Source organism: Copadichromis virginalis, linkage group LG4 (genome assembly GCF_057382275.1).
Source record: "Copadichromis virginalis isolate Kocher_CV1m ecotype Utaka linkage group LG4, C_Virginalis_male_GT1.1, whole genome shotgun sequence".
Lineage (NCBI taxonomy): Eukaryota > Metazoa > Chordata > Actinopteri > Cichliformes > Cichlidae > Copadichromis > Copadichromis virginalis.
Genome location: NC_140621.1, coordinates 35,578,695 through 35,596,772, shown reverse-complemented (window position 1 = coordinate 35,596,772; position 18,078 = coordinate 35,578,695). Strand labels below are relative to the sequence as shown.

Here is an 18,078-nt window from a genome sequence, read left to right as displayed (position 1 = left end):
CAAACACCGGAGTAATATGTTGGTGTTTCTTCACACGAGTCAAAAGGCGAGCTGCAGCATTCTGTACCAGTTGGAGCCAGGCCGAGCTGGACTGACTGACACCCACATATAGTGAACTGCAGTGATCCAGTTGAGATAAAATGAACGCATGAATGGCTCGTTCCAAGTTTCTAAAGGATAAAAAAGATCTCACTTTGGATAGGAGCATTAATTTTAAAAAGGGCCGCTGGACAGCTGAATTAATTTGTTTCTCGAATGTAAGTTTGCTATCCAAGAAAACCCCACGTTTTTTACAAGTGTTTTAACAGCACGTTAGGTTGCATAAGTCCAAATCTGGGGCATTGAAATTACAGCTCGGTCCAAAAATAATTACCTCAGTTTTATCCTCGTTGAAGGTAAGAAAATTTGAGGCCATCCAGGTTTTAACTTCGTCAAGACATTTGACTAGCGATTCCATGGGTGTGGAGGTGTTTCTATTAAACCGAAGATAAATCTGGGTGTCGTCAGCATATGAGTGAAAGCAGATGTTATGCTTCCTAAAGATTAGGCCTAGGGGCAACATATAGATTGAGAAAAGAATTGGGCCTAATACGGATCCCTGCGGGACACCACAAGTAAAAGGAGCTGGGGAAGAAATAAAATCATCAAGGCTCACGGAAAAAGTCCTCTCGGAGAGATACGACCTAAACCGTTCCAAGAGGATACCTTTGATACCACATTGCTCCAAACGGGAGATCAGAATGCTGCAGTCAACAGGATCAAAGGCTGCAGTTAAGTCTAGGAGCAGGAGCACAGCTGGGTCATACCGGATTAAGTATTTTTAGGAGGGCATTTTCTGTGCTGTGGTGGGTTTTGAAGCCCAACTGGAACTTCTCGAAGGTATTATGACTATTTAGAAAGGTTTGTAGCTGCTCAAATACAATCCTTTCTAAAATTTTTGACAGAAACAGTAGCTTGGAGACAGGTCTAAAATTAGCAAGAACAGAAGAATCAAGGTTTGGCTTTTTAAGCACTGGCTGCACTACAGCGTGCTTGTATCCAGTTGGTACCACTCCAGAGCTGAGACTACTATTAAAAATAGTTAAAATGTCAGGACCGACTACCTTAATAATCTTTTTTAGAAAATGGGTTGGGACTCCATCGGAAGGGCAGGATGCTATTGCAAAGATCTTCCACCTGGTTAAGACATACAGCCTCAATCTGGTCAAAAGCAGTTGAGGAGGTATATGTTAATGAGACATTATACAGAGATGGGGTAGATGTAGATGTAAATGGGGCGATCACATCAAGAATAATCTTGCATTTATTATTAAAATTCGAATCCATCTGCTCAATACCATCACCAAGGGAAGAATTCGACAGTCTTTCAAAGGCAGTGGAAAACTGTTCTGTGGCCGTTGGTTTAAAAACACGATAACGTCGTGTTGAGGATGTAGGTTTAAGATGGCAATGAGATAAAAGTATATTAAACACTAATGGACAGTGGTCAGAAAAGATTGCATCACTTATTTCCAAATTAACAACTGGTAATCCCAAAGACAACACGAGGTCCAACGTGTGGCCCTGTACATGTGTTGGATCCAATACATGCTGGATGAGGCTAAAAGACTCAATCAAATTTCTTTAGCCAGCTGGTTGTGGGGGCAGCATACATAGTTTAATAGTTTAATAGTTTAATTATTTATATAGCACATTTAATTACAACAGGAGCGTTGACCAAAGTGCTGTACAAGAATACAACATACATAATAAAACAACTTAGAGTATTAAACATGGATATTAAAATCACCTACTAGTAAAATTTGATCATAACTCGGGATGATTCCTGCTAAAAAAGTTGAAAAATCTCGAATAAAATCTTTGTTATATTTTGGAGGTCTGTATATTACTCCAATTCAAAAAGTAGGATTTCGAAGCTTGAGTAGAAGTCTGTTGAAAGTTGTTTATATGTTAGTCTCTTCCTGAGGACAGCCGGAACTCCGCCCCCGCGTTTGCCCATACTCGGCAGATTTAAATAACAGTCAGAAGGTAGAAGTTCAGTAAAACAACTGAGCTCACCTCAGCCAAGTTTCCGTTAGGAGCATGAGATCCAAATCGCGGTAAGTAAAAAAGTCCTTTAAAATAAAGGTTTTATTAGCTAACGAGCGGACATTAGCAAGGCTGATCCTTAGTGAAGTCGAAGGCTTAGTAGTGGAAATAGGAGCCCGTTGAAGCGTCCGCAGGTTCTGGAAGTTTACTCCTCTCCGACAATGTCGCGGCGGTCGCAGGCATTCATGTACAGTAAAACACCAATGTGGAGTGTTTCTGTGCCAAAGAAGTACTTTAACTTTTTTCAGAGTTTCCAAAAATACATTCATGTTTGTATTAAGATGCTGTAACAGTGTGGCTGCTTACACTGAATAGTGATGGGATTTCCAGCTCTTTTTAGAGAACCGGCTCTTTCGGTTCGGCTCACTAAAAAAAGCCGAATCTTTTCGTTTGCGACCGACACATTACTAACACTGAAGAAAAAGGTCTAAAACAAGCAGAAGAATAAACACGTGGAACTCCCGACTCCCATGAAACAACCTGAAGCCCAAACTGAGCCATGCAACAGATGGAAAAACACCCCCAAACCTGAAAGAATGACCGGATAAAACATGAGATCAAGGTCCGGGAGCAACTGAAGCAAGAGAGGATAAACTATGAAAAAACTGGTGCTTTCGTAACAACACGGGGCAGTGAGGATGGGAGGATCTGGAGGCTGTGTCCCACTGGAAGTCTTCCATTTGTTTTATTTAGTCCAAAAAAGAAAAGCCCATGTTATACTTACAAACTCTCCCCTCGGGGTGAGACCATCTTATCGGAGCGAGGCTCCCCGAGAGAGTCAAGTGAGTCTTCGCACATCCGCCGGTGTGGGCAAAACGACAATCTCCCTCCAGAGATTTAGCACATCTTTATTGTTATTGTTTTTCATGTGCTCGTGGGATTTGCTCATTAATAGAAAACAACTAAATTCCTAGGTAATTTTCTTAGCATCAGGTGACACCGGTGTTTCTAACAGTTCTTCCTCCTGATTGTAAAATGATTGTACAGTAAAATGATTGTATCTCTACAGTTTAAACATGTAATAAGCTTTGCCCCTGCACAGAGTGGATAGTGAAACAAATGCAATCATCATAATGACATTATTTCATATTTATTACTTCCCCCTCCTCTTTGCTTTATTATTGTAGCTCTAGTAATAAATAATAATGTAAGGATTCTGGATCAGCACCATGATGCCCATAGTATATACAGTATTCAGAAGAAGGTCTAAAGTGTCACTGTGTGTGCGCATGTGTGTGTTTTATGTATATAGATTTTTTTAAATTATTACTCATGATATAACATTGTGCAGACATGGCTGGTAAGGACATGAGGAGGAAACAGCAGGAGCTGTGTGAGGCTACTAAAGGCAGGGCTATAACATTTTTCTGTCATCATTTTATTATAGATTAAGTGCAAGAGTTGTTAGGTGTGGATAATTAGATTATAGTTTATTGCAATAGCAAGTTGTGCCTTGTTCTCAGATAGACAGCAAGTGGAGAGTGATATATGAAATGATGGGATGGAAGGAAGAAGAGAAGCAAAGAGTGATTCACAGGCAGAGCCTAAATTATTTCTCACAGTTTTTTGTGTCCTTATGGTTCCAAGCGCTGTCACCAATCTTTGCATTTTGTTATTATCTCATGACACTTGTTTAATCAGCTACCATCTCTCCTGTGGACTTTTTAATGTCTACAGTCTCAGATCAACACAGCCCTGCCCTTCCCATATTAGATTCTTGATGAATGTGTGTTGTTATTCAGCCTGGTTCAATGTGCCCCTTTTTAACTTTGAGCACCCGCCCCTTTAAACCTCTCTGCACAGCCCTGGTCCATCTCACAAGAGCCTTACTTACTTCTTTGATTGTTCCCGTCTCATAGATAATGGATTCAAGGTTCTCATCGCTTGGACTAGAGGAGCTGGGTAAAGTCTCCCTCTGCTTGCACAGGCAGCTCAGCCTACCTGCATATCTCCTCAGACACAAAGCATGCGTCTCTTTTCATGTTGGTTGTTTGATTGTGATGTTAACATGGACTGCATTTTGATTTAAGACGAAATTATCATTTAAAAAACATCCTTAAATATAAACATGGAGACACACAGATAATATCCGCCATCACATTATATTGGCATAAAGTTTCTGGGCACTGACTCGGGGGATTCAGGACTCAATATCATGTTGGAATCACATGAAAGTTTGTAAAGTTTGATACTTGAATTCTGCACAGACAAAAAACATGTGCGGCAGATGTAAATGTGCGTGTTCCTCCAGCCTACGAAGGTCTCGCATTGACGTCAACAGAAACGATGGCGTGCACTGGCAAGCCGTGGTTACTCAGAGAGCGAGTCACACTTTCAATGAGCTTCCCGTATCAAACTTTACGACCCAGCGAGCGATAACAACATTCAGTCCCCAGAGACGACCGGCGTGTAGCGAGAGAGCCAGCGAGCGGGATTTTTATTTTGGTTCAAGCCGCCAGCAAAAGCGTTTCTGTGCCGCTGCTCTCGGCAGATTCATGAGCCTGCAGACGAGGAGGAGGTCGTAATTTAACATGGGCTTTATTGCCTTCAAACATAATCAAATATTCAACATCAGAAGTCAAGATCAACGGTGTCTTTGATAAATGTTTTGTGTACAACCATACTCATTCATTATGCTCCATAAAGCAATCAATTTAAGGCATGCACAGGCACAACGAGAGTCCGGTGTCAGGACACAGCAATCAATAATAAGAGGACATAATGAAGTTGGTATACTCATGCTTACACCATCCCCCGCCTTGCAGTTTCTCCTTTGTCTTAAAAAGAAAAAGCAAGAAGCAGGTCATACTGAGCGATACAAACAGTAGATTACCATGTAAATACAAAAGAGATTCAGAGGATGAGACTAGAAATATAAAAATACAAAGATCAGGTTATCAGGTGTTCAAAGAGCATTTACAAAAGAAATGAAAATTAAAACTGGTGTAACATAAAGAGTTAAAGTAGGCATCAAATGAACGGACCGTCACTAACTGCAGCTTCTATACAGCATGTACAGGCGTGTGTTCAAAATGAGAAGCTCTTGAGAAACTTTTCAGTATTTAAATGACAAAATGACAAAAGTCTTTTAGGTATTTTGGAAAAAATGTAACCTAATTTCATGACCACTGATGAGTAAATTATGGCATAGAAATAATTAGCTAAACATAACAGAACATACAGTACAGCCACACTGGTACTGGTTCAAAATTAGCATAACCGTATTAAATGTGATTCTATTTGCTTTGAATACGATTGTTTAAAAACATGAGCACTAATAAAATTTAAGTGGTAAATATGCAAATGTAATTTTTTTACTTTTTCTTGTTGGAAAGCAGATTTCTAGCTAACTGCTGCTACTGATTTTTAGATTTTGTGCTAAGCTAATCATATTCTGCATCATTTTATTTAAAACAATTCAAATAATTTCTCTATGAAGAACCAGACACCGTCACCACGAAGCAGTTCGATTTAAATATTTTCACACATTATAGTTTCGTGTCAGGATTAACTATTTAGCTAGCAATGCGAATGTTAGCTTCCTTGTATTTAATTAAACATTGTGCCTAAAAACCCCACTGAAGAACAATTCTCTGTCTGTTCATAGTAAGAGTTATTTTCTGTCAGTATAGTGTCACAGAGTCACTTGATCATATTAAACATCATTGTGGTTTCATTTAAAGCATGCAAAGCTTTTGTGCTAAGCTAAGCAAATCCAAAAGTATTTTAGAAACATTTATTTAAGTAAATTTCAAACAAATCGCAAATTTTCTAAATGAAAAGCAAATTTATATATTTTCAAGCATTCTTTAGTATCTAGATTTGTTAGCTAGCATGCCAGCCTCCCACACTTTGCATTGTCAAATAAAATGTTAGCTTCCCGACTGAAGAACCTAGCTATCTACTCACTGCAGACTCATTTTCTGTAAATTTATAATGTTAAGGAATTAGAAGTTCATATTAATCATGGCCAAGTTTTCCAAAAACAAGTCAAACATATGCTTATGGATGTTTTCAACATTGTGTTGACTTTTATTTAAATTTATTTATGTTACGATATCATGGGATTACAACTAAAAGCGCAGAATTTAAGGCACGTTTCAGATGTTCTGAGATCATCTTTTACTGGATTGTTTTCAGAGTTTGAACTTTGGGGTCATTCATGTCACCAAATATTATCCGAAAACTTTTACATTTATTATATTATGACATCGTGCTGGGCACAGCCAAAAAACACCCCAAAGTAAGGCGAGTGTAGCTTGCTGCTGACCCTCAGCAGGCTTCCAGAATCTGGCCAATCAGAAGACAGTGGGTTTTAGCCGGAGGAGGCATAAGAAAGATTTCAAAAAGATGAACCTAAAACAGCTAGTATGGCATCTTCTTAAAAAAATATTTTCTAAATTAGAAAACAAGACTATTTTACTAATTGTTTCTTTAAAGATGATAAATGCTGGTTACCAAAATCTTCCTCAGAGCTTTTCATTTCTCAGTGTAAGACAGCTTGATTCTTATAACACAGTTTCCTGTTTAAATGTGTGTTGTAGAGATTTTTCTATTTACACGAGTTGTGCTGCTGGACAAATGAAGAAACTTATAGATTTGTGGAAATATGTTCACAATCAAAACCCTGCATGTAGATATCGTAATTACAACGGCTGCAGTGAAACTCTCACAGGAACAGAAGCACAAAGATTTAACAGTCACTTAGAAATCGGTGACACCGTGTGATGTGCGGTTGGTTAATAAAACAGGGTAGGCAGCTTTGAGAGGTAGCGCAAGCAAAGTCTGTATGAAACCGTGTAAGAGTACACCACCACAGCGGGAATCAGCAAAGCTAGCATTCGTACTGATAACGAGCCAGGCCTTTTTTTTCCTTTTTAGTTTACAATTTATTTTTTTGCATAATGTGATTAGTAAACAGGCATGCTACATACAGAGTGGGCGGAGTGAAGGTGCGAATGGGATGGACGGGACCTCGTGCTGCATTCATGTCATACTGGAAGTATTTGTGTTGGTTTACGACACGTTTCTGATTTTTTGTGTGAAAATACAGACAATGAAACCTGCGCTAAATAAAGTTCTATATTTAACAAATGTTGTGACGCTGTCGACAAACGTACATCTAAGCCTTAAACGACCACCTCTGCAGTGACACAGTCGATGATGCGACTAATAACATTTGTGAAATATGACATGAATGCAGCACTACAAGACCCTCCTTTCCTCCCCCACCTCTGAGCCTGACCTCACCTGACCTTACCTGTACACTCTGATTGGCTCTCAGTCCAAACGTGTCACCTGATCTCCTTAAAGACCTGCAGTGCGTTTTTGGCACTGAGGTGACTGCAGTTACATCTCAGTGACAAACCTAGACCGGCTGATGGGTTACCTTCCAATTAACATCCCATACTGTTTATTTACATAGTGCTACTCAGTTAGCTCGCCTGCTAACTGAGGCTACAGTCTGTATAAAAGCATTCAGTAATAAATACTCCAAGCATGCACAGGTTATAGGAGATGAAGGGCTGATTTAGTTCCACAACAACAGCTTATATCCTCAAAGAACCCCCAAAATTTCTGTTAGCACGCACACATTTCCACACAGAGAGGCTAAAAGAGAAAGCAGTCCTGTGCTGATTGACGTGCACTCTCTGGTATTTGGCACAGCGTCACGCTGAGGCTCGGCAAGCTGAGAGAACGGCGACTGGACGAGGACAAAATGAACGTTTTGAGAGGTTTTCTGTGTAAAACTCAAGCAGTTAAACAGCCAGTGTGCTCTAAATGGGGTCATGTCATAACCACAGCTACACCTGACAACTAAAAATGAGTGTGTGGCCCAGAATCGCATTTCAACAGCAATAAAAATCATGATTTCAGGTTTCCTAAACAGTGTCTGGCTGCAGACAGTCCCTCCTGGCTTCGTGTACAGTGGATTTGATGAATCATCAGGTAAACTGTAAACTCCATCACAAACATCTGTAAATGTTGGATGGATTGATAATGCCAAAGCTGTTTCACAGCTGCACACTAATCAGATTTGGGCATTAGCATTAGCATTAGCATAGTTTAACTTGGAAAATGAAAGGCTTGTAAGAAAGAAGGAGACACCTTATAGATCTTATAGATATCTCAGACTGACTTACAAACGAATTACATTGATGACTCCTGTTGAATAACTGCAATTAAAATAAGTAAAACACACATGACTTCACCACCTTTAAGCTCCTGCGTCACATGTACGTGAACCTGTGTAGTCTCCTTTAGGCCCTTGTTAGTGAACGCCTTATCCTGAACATGTAAAACGCTCATCCGTTCAGTTCTTTATTAGCAACTTTGCTATCAGTTCTAAGACAACAGGTCCTTTTAACCCTCTGGGGTTGACGAACGCGCTGACGCGTCAAAATCACATGACCAATTTAAGACGACATAGCTACAAGATGCAACAACCCAGAGTCTCCAGTTTAACTTGGGTCGAAAGGGCGGACTTCAAACTATATACCAGTTTTTAAATTGTGTGGATAGGCCATGTAAAACCAGAGTTATGATCAAAAATGCATGCAATGTTTTTTTCTGAACAAGACAGTGGTGTTTACAGCGAGAGGAAAAAGAAAAAACACCCCTTCCCTTCCCTATTGGTGTTAAATTGTGCCATGTCAACCAAACAAAAGATGATATGGCAACGTGGCATTGGGTTGTTTAGGGAGAGGGGGAGGTGACGCTCGTGAGAGAAAGCGGGCGGGCATAGTGGACAGAAACCAGTTTGTTGGACTGGCACAAATAATGTGTGTACCTTCTTATTTGATGCAGAAAACCGAATAGTTCAGTAAATAGATTTAAATGGTGAGAACCAGCCAATTCCAGTTTCCAACAATGGCGGCAGGGACTTAGTTTTAATATTACTTTTCAGTGTTTTATTTGTTCGTGAGTAAATCGGTTTGGCTGAGATTAAAGTTATTAGATTAGATTAAATGTAACTTTATTAATCGACGGGAGGGTTCCTCCGGGTTTTCACACAGCTGAATAAAACTAATTAAAGAAAGTGTGAGACGGTTGAGAGTTTACGTCAGTGCCCGGTTATATTTTAGATAGCAAGGAGCAGACGGCAGCATTTCACTCCACCGAGGAAGCGCATGACGTACTACCCGGCTTTCTTTAGACCGCGAAGGCCGGGTCCTCAGGTGGAAGCAGCCTCTGAATTTGGACACCTCCGCTGTTTCCGGGCCGGCCAATAATAACGGTGACATTTAACGTATTTCATCCGATAAATAAACACTGTAAAATGTGCCCTTTTGAATTGTCTCCCTAATTCTGAGGTCTCAAGGTTGGCAAGTATGGCCACAACACCTCACTTTTTTTGCCACATGTATCGAAAACCATGTCTCAGCTGTTTGTGGAGGTAAAATACGTCCGCACACGACTCCAATTACGCTCAGCCATTGTCGTGAGTGCGCACGCCAAGGGGCTGTGAGACATTTATACAGCTGTATTTCGCACATGACTATGAAAGGCGGAAGAGGAAGTAGTTCCTTTGAATGTAGACAATCCGAATGTTATAGTTTCTTTCCACTGTGTTCCTGTTAATGATAAACTACAAATTTACCCTAAATGACTAAAATATCGATATTTTGATGTGAGAATTTATTCTAGAACATAAATGATTGGTATCGGAGGAATCGATATTTCAGGATCGATCCGCACATCACTAGTTAGGGTTACCGATTATGGCTTAAACTGGAGATTCGCTTTGTCTGGTTATTGGATAAAACTGCAACATTAGCAACAAGCAATTTTTTTCTTGCAACCCATTTAAGCTCAGTGCTGCAGGTGGAATTTGTTCTAGCCAAGGCTCACGTGCTAAACTGTTACATTAGTGATAACATGAAGATGTTAGCTGTCATGTGACGTTTTATATATTCATATCTTTAGAATTTAGATTTTTGCGAGGCGTGAGGTTTTCTGGTTGGCGACATCACTAACCTTGTCAAACACCTCAGAGTAAATCAGAGCACAAGATATGAGGAGTGTATGTTGAGGCGAACTGAAGAGGAGGACAGGGACAGGTGCTGCTAGGGCGAGACAGACGTCTCTCACGGAGTCCTTTAGTGCTGCAGGCAGGCAAGGTGTTCAAATAGCACAACTTCAGTTTTTTTATTTCTATATGATGAACTCTGCATTATTAAGTGATAAGAACAAGTAATCTGATGTCCTGTAATCATTATGACGCTATAATTTGAGATACAATAAATAAAATAAGTTTTTGTACAAAGTATTGGCTCAGTATCGTCGATACCACCCTGAATATTACTTAGTCTCGGATCGGAAATGAAATCAGTGGTATCACACATCACTAACCCTAACTCCGTGTTTTTCAGAAAAGCCAAAAGGACTTTTTGAGAAGAAATGTAAATAGTTTTGAAAGGTTATCGTCCCCTGCCAGGAGAATAGTTTAAAAGAGAATAATTTAAAAGAATATTACATATTCTGATAGCGTTAGATTTAAAGATAGAACTCAGAGGGTTAACAGCCACCAGGTCGAACTACCTAAGTTTAAGGTTAGCACTGCAATTCAGACATATGCTAAACAAGCCTAGCTTATAACCTTGCACCATTCAAAGATCACGGCTGTCACAGTTCTTGTGTAGCTGTAAGAACTATGTTCATCCACTGTCACAGCAAAGAGTGAGTACCTGATCCAACACTTCCTAAAACTATGAACAAACTCCTTCCAAGGTTGTTACCAACATGAGGGTTACACTGGCAAACAAAGATATTTCCGAATTATGATTTTAGGCTATTGAGTGAAGACTGAGAAAGAACTTCATACAGGAAGTTGTTGAGGAAGTTCTTCTTGTATCTGCAGTAAAACACTTAACAGAAAGGGAAGCGGGCAGCAGCTGTGAATGCTAGACTAAAGTAAAAGACTGACACTGAAAGGCCAGAGAGAAAAGAAGAATTGATCCATCTCACATGTTGTGAGCACTTAGAGGGAGTCCAAAAGTAACCTCAACCACCCAAATTAATAGAAGTCCTGGAGAACATCAGGAATAATGTGAAACGTTCCATCACTTTACGTCCACTTAGAGCCAAAGGCTGTGGTCAGGGAGAATAATTCATTAATTACTAACTCAGAATCGCTTACAGTGAGACGAGCACGGCTAACAGCCAGCAGTCTGAGCGCCTGTGGTCAGTTCACGGTCTCTGAAAACCTTGCATGGAACATGATGAATGTTTAGCAGCTCCGGGGACATTTATCATGAATATGCAGAGTAAACATCAGAATCATGCCTCCGGTTTTTTCACAAAGACAGTGAAACAGAGGAAGTCCATCTCTGTGCTGAAACAAAGATCCCTCTCTCTCCTGCCGTCACAGTTCAAAGACTTTCAGAGTTCCTCCTCAGTTTGAGTTAAACTATCACTGCAGCAGCTTCTCCCCGTTTCAGTCCAGCTGAGACTGCGTTTCTAAATTTTTGGCATCAAACCCAACAAACCAGGTCCCCCAGTTCGCACCATTACGGACCATTAGGAATCTGAATAATCCCATTTCCCAGGATGTCCATTTCCTCTTGTAATTGTGGCGTCTGAGGAGGAGATAAGCTGCTGCCACAGAATGAAATGAGCATCTGGTGATCCATCCTTTTCTCCAGATCAGGTGTCAGGCGTCAGGATTAGGTTTGTCGGTCGTGTCAGAGGTAGAGCGTCAGGCAGACCATGCTTGTCGTGCAGCAAGAAACAACAGCAAAGAACAGAAACGGGTTTTTATTCGTTTTACATCTGGTGCAGGCGCTCGACAACGATAGTGCTTCAGGAACGGGAGGAAATGGTGTCGTGTCGGGTTCGATGTTGTCATGAAGTCAGTCTCGCCGTGCCGGTTGGTTTGAATCAAGATTTTAATATCACTGGAGAGAGATAAAGATTAAATTCACACAGATTTAAGCTGGTTTTACATTTTTAATGATCCTGAACATTCAAGAAAAACTTGTAGAGTCAACTTTAGGTCGCTTTTGCGGAGAAAATGACTGAATCGTGAGACTTACATCCCCAGTTCAGGACGATGGCCGCTGTGATGATGGCAATCCCTCCTAAAATGGAGACAACAGACAGCACCATGGCGTTACGGCCCAAACGGCGAGCACCGTCAACGTTGCCTTGCTGCAAACTGTTTCGGGACTGAAGGGAAGCAGAGAGCAAAGAAAACAACCAATAAACGGTCACTCAACATCGTAAAATAATGATATGATTGGGTTGGGACAACAAGACAACATTATAGTTACAGATAAAAAGAAGAAGAAAAAAATCAGCAGATTAGACAGCAGACGACTTGATACTGACAATTTAAATGTTATATAAATGTGTTTCTGCCTGCAGCTCCATATTTCTATTGTGGGACATCACCAAAGAACTTTCCAGGCTCTCAGCTAAAATATATTCCTCATTTATCATTCGCTGGTTCTTTCTACAGCCCGAGTTCTTCTTGGAAAAACCAATTTCAGCTCTTTTGTCTTGGTTACTAACATGTAAAATAGATTCTTTTGTTTTTGGAGTTGTCAGCTCTGTTGTCCTTAAAGATTAAAAAGTTTTTGGTTGTGACTTATAAATTTGTCTGAGCTGCTGTTAACTGAGAGGTTTAAATGACACTGTTGTCAGAAGTCGTACCATCACAGAGAAGGTGAGGGCCACGATGTTGATGGGCCACATTGGGCAGAAGCAGGATAAGATGGCGAGGATCAGGTAGTCCCTCGGCTTGGACCCATCCACAGCGGCCTCTGTGATGGCGCTGGGCTGGCGGGTGAGCGAGGGCCTGGGGGAGCCCATCGCTAGCGAGCCAGACCGGCTGCCCAAGCGGGGCCGGCCATTAGCATGGCCAGCTGGCTTTGCATGCAGCTTGGGCGACACAGAGGGCGCTATGGGTGACGAGTCAGCCATGACAGGCGCGATGCCATTACCTAGAAAACAAAAAGCTGTCAGAAGGAACTGAAAAACAACTGATAAGCAACCATCATCTCTGCCGGGGGTTTTAGCTTTTGTTGACTGTGTTAAGCTTCCCTGAAAGTATGTTCCTCAAGAGGAAACCTTGTAGGTGCTGAACAGCTTCACTGTGTTAATAAAAATAAAACACCTAAAAATAGATGTCAGGGTGGGGAAGTCAGGAAGCTCCATGAGATGAACTAGCATGTTGTTTTTGGATATTCTCACAGGAAATGATTGTGATTAAAACAACGATCTGCCAAAAACACCTTTCAATATTTTCTTTCCCGACCTAAAGCGATGCCCCGCTGCGACTGGACCGGGCCGTAATCCTGCTGACACGGTGCAGGCTGTACCAACATAACAAAGCCAGTCAGGACAGTAGGCCATTTCCCATCATGGCCAGAATTTTTATAGTTACCTTATCCTCAGCGCTCCGTGTGTCTGTGGCCTACACACAGCTGAAGCCTGATTACAGCGTCTGGGCACCGAACAGCCTCAATAGCCTGGAAAGGTGCTAACCGCTAGGCTAACTAGCAACAAGATGCCTTCCCTCTCCACAGATGACTACCACAGCCTCCTGCAGAAGATTGCAGACAAATTCATCGCTTAGAAGTAAACGTGGAGGTAAATGGACTGTGTGGAAATGAAACAACCTTGCCATCAAAACAATGGCGATGAGCAAGCTAGTACACAGCTAAGGAGCACAGATAACATGACCAAGAAAGTAGACTTTGTGCACTATTATAAATCCTCAAGCGATAATCCCCCCTTGGACTGTCTTGGTGCAAAACCAAGACATAAATCACGTCTCCTGGAAGGAGGAGGACGTATCACAGGCAGGGCACAGCGAGCTGAAATCTCTGAAACCGACTGGCCTTCACTTCCTACGAGACAGAGAAGCTCTTCTACCCCTGTATACGGGAGGAAACAGGACTGGACAACTGTGAACAGGAAGGTTAACAACAAACCTCCAAAACAACTGAATGTGAAACTGCAGAACAGATTTGCTCCACTATCAAAGGACCCTGGATCTATATCGGACAACCATCCATCTAAAAGCAGCGAAATAAGGTCTGAAAATCTGTTGAAAAGTGAAAGGCCACAGGGAAAGCTAAAGGCTAGGCCTGAAACTCTGATTGTGGGTGACTCTGCCGTAAAGGATGTACAAAGGATGTGCGGTAAGAACACTAAAGTCCTCTGCTTTCCTAACGATATGGTCAACAACCTGAAGGAGAGAATTCTTCAAATTGCAGATGAATATCCAACTGTGACAAACATTGTTCAAACGATGTGTCCAAACAACAGTCGGAGGTTCTGAAACGGGACTTTACTGGATTATTAAATACTGTAAACTCTCTGAATGCAGCTGTATTCATCAGTGGGCCTGTACCGCCGGTCAGAGGAGGAGACGAGAGATTCAGCAGGTTGTTTACACTGAATAAATGGCTTATATCAGCATGTGCTGACCACTCGGTGCACTTTATCGACAACTTTAATATTTTTTGGGAACGCAGGCATCTGTTTAAAGCAAATGGATTTAATTTTAACAAGTCAGGGGTGAAACTGTTCACCTCCAACTTGTTTTATTCCATACGTCATCCATCCGTGCTTGGTGCCAAGGCTGAGATAAACGAGGAGTTATCTCATAAAGAGGAACAAACAGTACTCCAAGAACAGACAAAGCCCAGCAGAAACCTTGAGGAGGAGCTCCATCTGCCCCCACCCGGGAAGAGCCTCAGAAAGGAGAGACATCTAAGGCAAGAAGAGGGGTCCCTATTTGCCTCCAACTCTCTCAACAACACCAACGACCAGGACAAGGGACCACGATCTTCCCCAGTCCCCCAAACCCCTGACAGGCCATCACCCTCCTCCTCCTCCCTTTCTCCCTCCTCCCCACACCTGAAATTCACTGAGGAGATGATGGAGCGGGTCAATGCTGGGCTCAGATCTACCCCCCGGCCCAATCCCTTTTTGTCCCCCATAAACCCCCCACCAGAACGGCCAAAGGTTCGCCATCGAGCCCCACCCTCAACAGAGCAATCGAAGTCACATTGCCCAGCCTCGCCCCCCTTAGTTCCTCTTCATGCTCTGTCTCCACAGTCTGATGTGTGATGTGTGGAGGGTCCGGGCTGTGAGGATTATGGCAGTGGTGACTTTTCCCAGGAGAAGCTGGGACCCTGTTTACTAGAAGGTTTTAAAATCTCTGTACTTTTAGGTGACAGGAGACATGTGGCCTGGTCAAAACACAGAGAGCTGCACTCTAAAAGATCTTTAAATATAGTAAACATACCTTGTGTGCCACAGACTGCTCCCAAACACGAGGGGACAAGTAATACCTCTAAAACACTTAAGCTGGCTTTATTAAACATTAGATCTCTAGCTGGGAAAACATTTTTAATTAATGATTTAATCACTGAGCACAGCCTTGATTTTATGTTTCTAACTGAAACTTGGTTGGACCAAAGTAACAGTGGAGCTGTTCTCATCGAGACGACCCCTCCTAACTACAGTTTTATCAGTGAGGCCAGGGCGAGCAGGAGAGGAGGAGGGGTTGCTGTCTTATTTAATGAATCATTTCAATGTAAGCAGCTATCTCCTGGAAGTTTTCAGTCTTTTGAATATGTGGCTTTACAGCTGAAGGCCCCATCCAAAGTTGTGTTTCTTAATGTTTACAGGCCTCCCAAATACTGCACAGACTTTTTTAATGACCTCAGTGAACTGCTGTCTGTGATCTGTGTTGATTTTGACTGTGTAATTATTGTTGGGGATTTTAACATTCATGTGGACAACCCTCAGGACAAAGGGACTAAAGACCTGAGTAACACTCTGGGCAACTTTGGGCTGACTCAGCATGTAACAGAGGCCACACATAATAGAGGACACACTCTTGACCTACTGATCTCCAAAGGCCTGAGCATTTCAAAGGTTACTGTGTCTGATGTGGGCCTGTCTGATCATTACTGTGTTTTCTTTGAAAGTAAAATCTCAGCCCACACAAATATATCAACAGCAGTGATCACAAAACGGTGTATAACTGAACACAGTAGTGAGATCTTTAACCAGGTCTTCCCATTAACACCTGGCCTGTCCAAAGGTTCAGTCAATGAGCTCGTCAATAGCTTCAATGCTAACATGTTAAATGTAATGGACACTATTGCTCCCATTAAGGTGAAGGTTACCTCTGGAAGGAAAAAGTCTCCATGGAGAAACTCCACACAGCCAGGGACACTGCGCTGATCAACGCTGACTCTGCATTCACCAACGAGCTGAATCAGTTCTACGCCCGTTTCGAGGTTAGCCAGGTGGCTAATGCTATCTACCGCCTGACTACCGAGGACAGTGACGTCATCAGCGAGAGACCGGTGACCAGCATCGCGGAGCATGACGTCCGAGCGGCACTGAGGAGAGTGAACACAAGGAAAGCGGCGGGGCCAGGCGGCATCACCGGCCGTCTGCTGCGCTGCTGTGCTGACCAGCTAGCAGGTGTGTTCACTTACATCTTCAACGAGTCCCTGGAGAAGTCTGTGGTCCCCACATGCTTCAAAAGATCCACCATCATCCCTGTGCCCAAGAACAGCAAACCCTCATCCCTGAACGATTACCGGCCAGTTGCACTGACCTCGGTAGTAATGAAGGTGTTTGAGAGGCTGCTGAAGAACATCATCTCCTCCTCCATCCCAGACACCACAGATCCGCTGCAGTTCGCCTACAGATCCAACAGATCCACAGAGGATGCCATCGCCCACGTCCTACACACCACTCTCAGCCATGTGGACAAGAAACAGGGTAACTATGTGCGAATGCTGTTTGTTGATTACAGTTCAGCGTTTAACACAATAGTGCCCTGCAGACTGTTCACAAAGCTGAGGGATCTGGGACTTAACAGCCGTCTGTGTGCATGGGTGTTGGACTTCCTCACTGGCAGAACTCAGGTGGTGAGGGTGGGCAGGTGCTTCTCCAACAGCATCACCATCAACACAGGAGCACCTCAGGGATGTGTCCTCTCGCCACTGCTCTACTCCCTCTACACTTCAGACTGTGTGGCCACCCATGGCTCCAACACCATTGTGAAGTTTGCTGACGACACAGTGGTGTTGGGTGCCATCTCCAACAACGATGAGGCGGCCTACATGGATGAAGTGAAGAATCTGGCATCGTGGTGCCAGGACAACCACCTCCAGCTGAACGTCAGCAAGACCAAGGAGCTGGTGGTGGACTTCAGAAGGGGTCAGCACAGAGACTACAAGCCCATTATCATCAATGGAGCTCCAGTGGAGAGGGTGCAGTCCTTCAAGTATCTTGGTGTCCACATCTCCTCAGACCTGACATGGGCTGCCCACATTCAGGTCCAGACCAAAAAGGCTAGGCAGCGCCTGTATCACCTACGACAACTGAGGAAGTTCAGGGTCTCTCCAAAGATCCTCAGGATTTTCTATACAGGCGCTGTGGAGAGCATCCTCACACAGAACATGACATCGTGGTTCGGGAACAGCTGTGTGAAGGACCAAAAAGCTCTCCAGAGAGTGATCCGTACAGCAGAACGCTGCTGCTGCGACGCTCTGAGATCCCGCACCGCTGCCTACAACACGGGACTCATGACAGGGGACATGGACCCGTACAAAGCCGCGTCATATAACGTGCGGAGGGCGGTGAAAGAGGCGAAGCAGCGCTACGGGAGGAAACTAGAGTCACAACTCCAACAGAGTGACTCTAGGAGCCTGTGGCGGGGACTAAGGACAATAACGGACTATAAAGCACCAACAACCGGTATGACGAACGCGGCCGTGACTTTGGCAGACGAGCTGAACACTTTCTATGCTCGCTTCGAGGCTGCAGCTAAGGTCTCCAACAATGCTAGTGTTAGCGGCGCTAACGGCTGCAGACAGGAAGATACTGCCAGCACCGGAAACGTGCTCGTCATCTCCGAGCATGAAGTAAGGAGAGCCTTCAAGAGAGTGAACACCAGGAAAGCAGCAGGACCAGACGGCATCCCAGGTCGTATCCTAAGAGACTGCGCATACC

The 18,078-nt window shown here is 43.0% G+C and overlaps 1 protein-coding gene across 3 annotated transcripts in view; it reads right to left on the bottom strand.

Annotated features, from left to right (window-relative positions):
• Positions 1-4,607: 4,607 nt before the first annotated feature.
• The window catches only part of LOC146712056 (uncharacterized), a 31,755-nt gene continuing 18,284 nt past the window's right edge, over positions 4,608-18,078 (bottom strand). For all 3 annotated transcript variants that reach the window (XM_085455185.1, XM_085455184.1, XM_085455183.1), the window contains exons 3-5: positions 12,742-13,031; positions 12,123-12,255; positions 4,608-11,984 (exon numbers count right to left, since the gene is read on the bottom strand). In XM_085455185.1, coding sequence (XP_085311311.1) covers positions 11,968-11,984; positions 12,123-12,255; positions 12,742-13,031 — 440 coding nt within the window. In that variant the 3' untranslated portion in view covers positions 4,608-11,967. The remainder of the gene's footprint in view (positions 11,985-12,122; positions 12,256-12,741; positions 13,032-18,078) is intronic.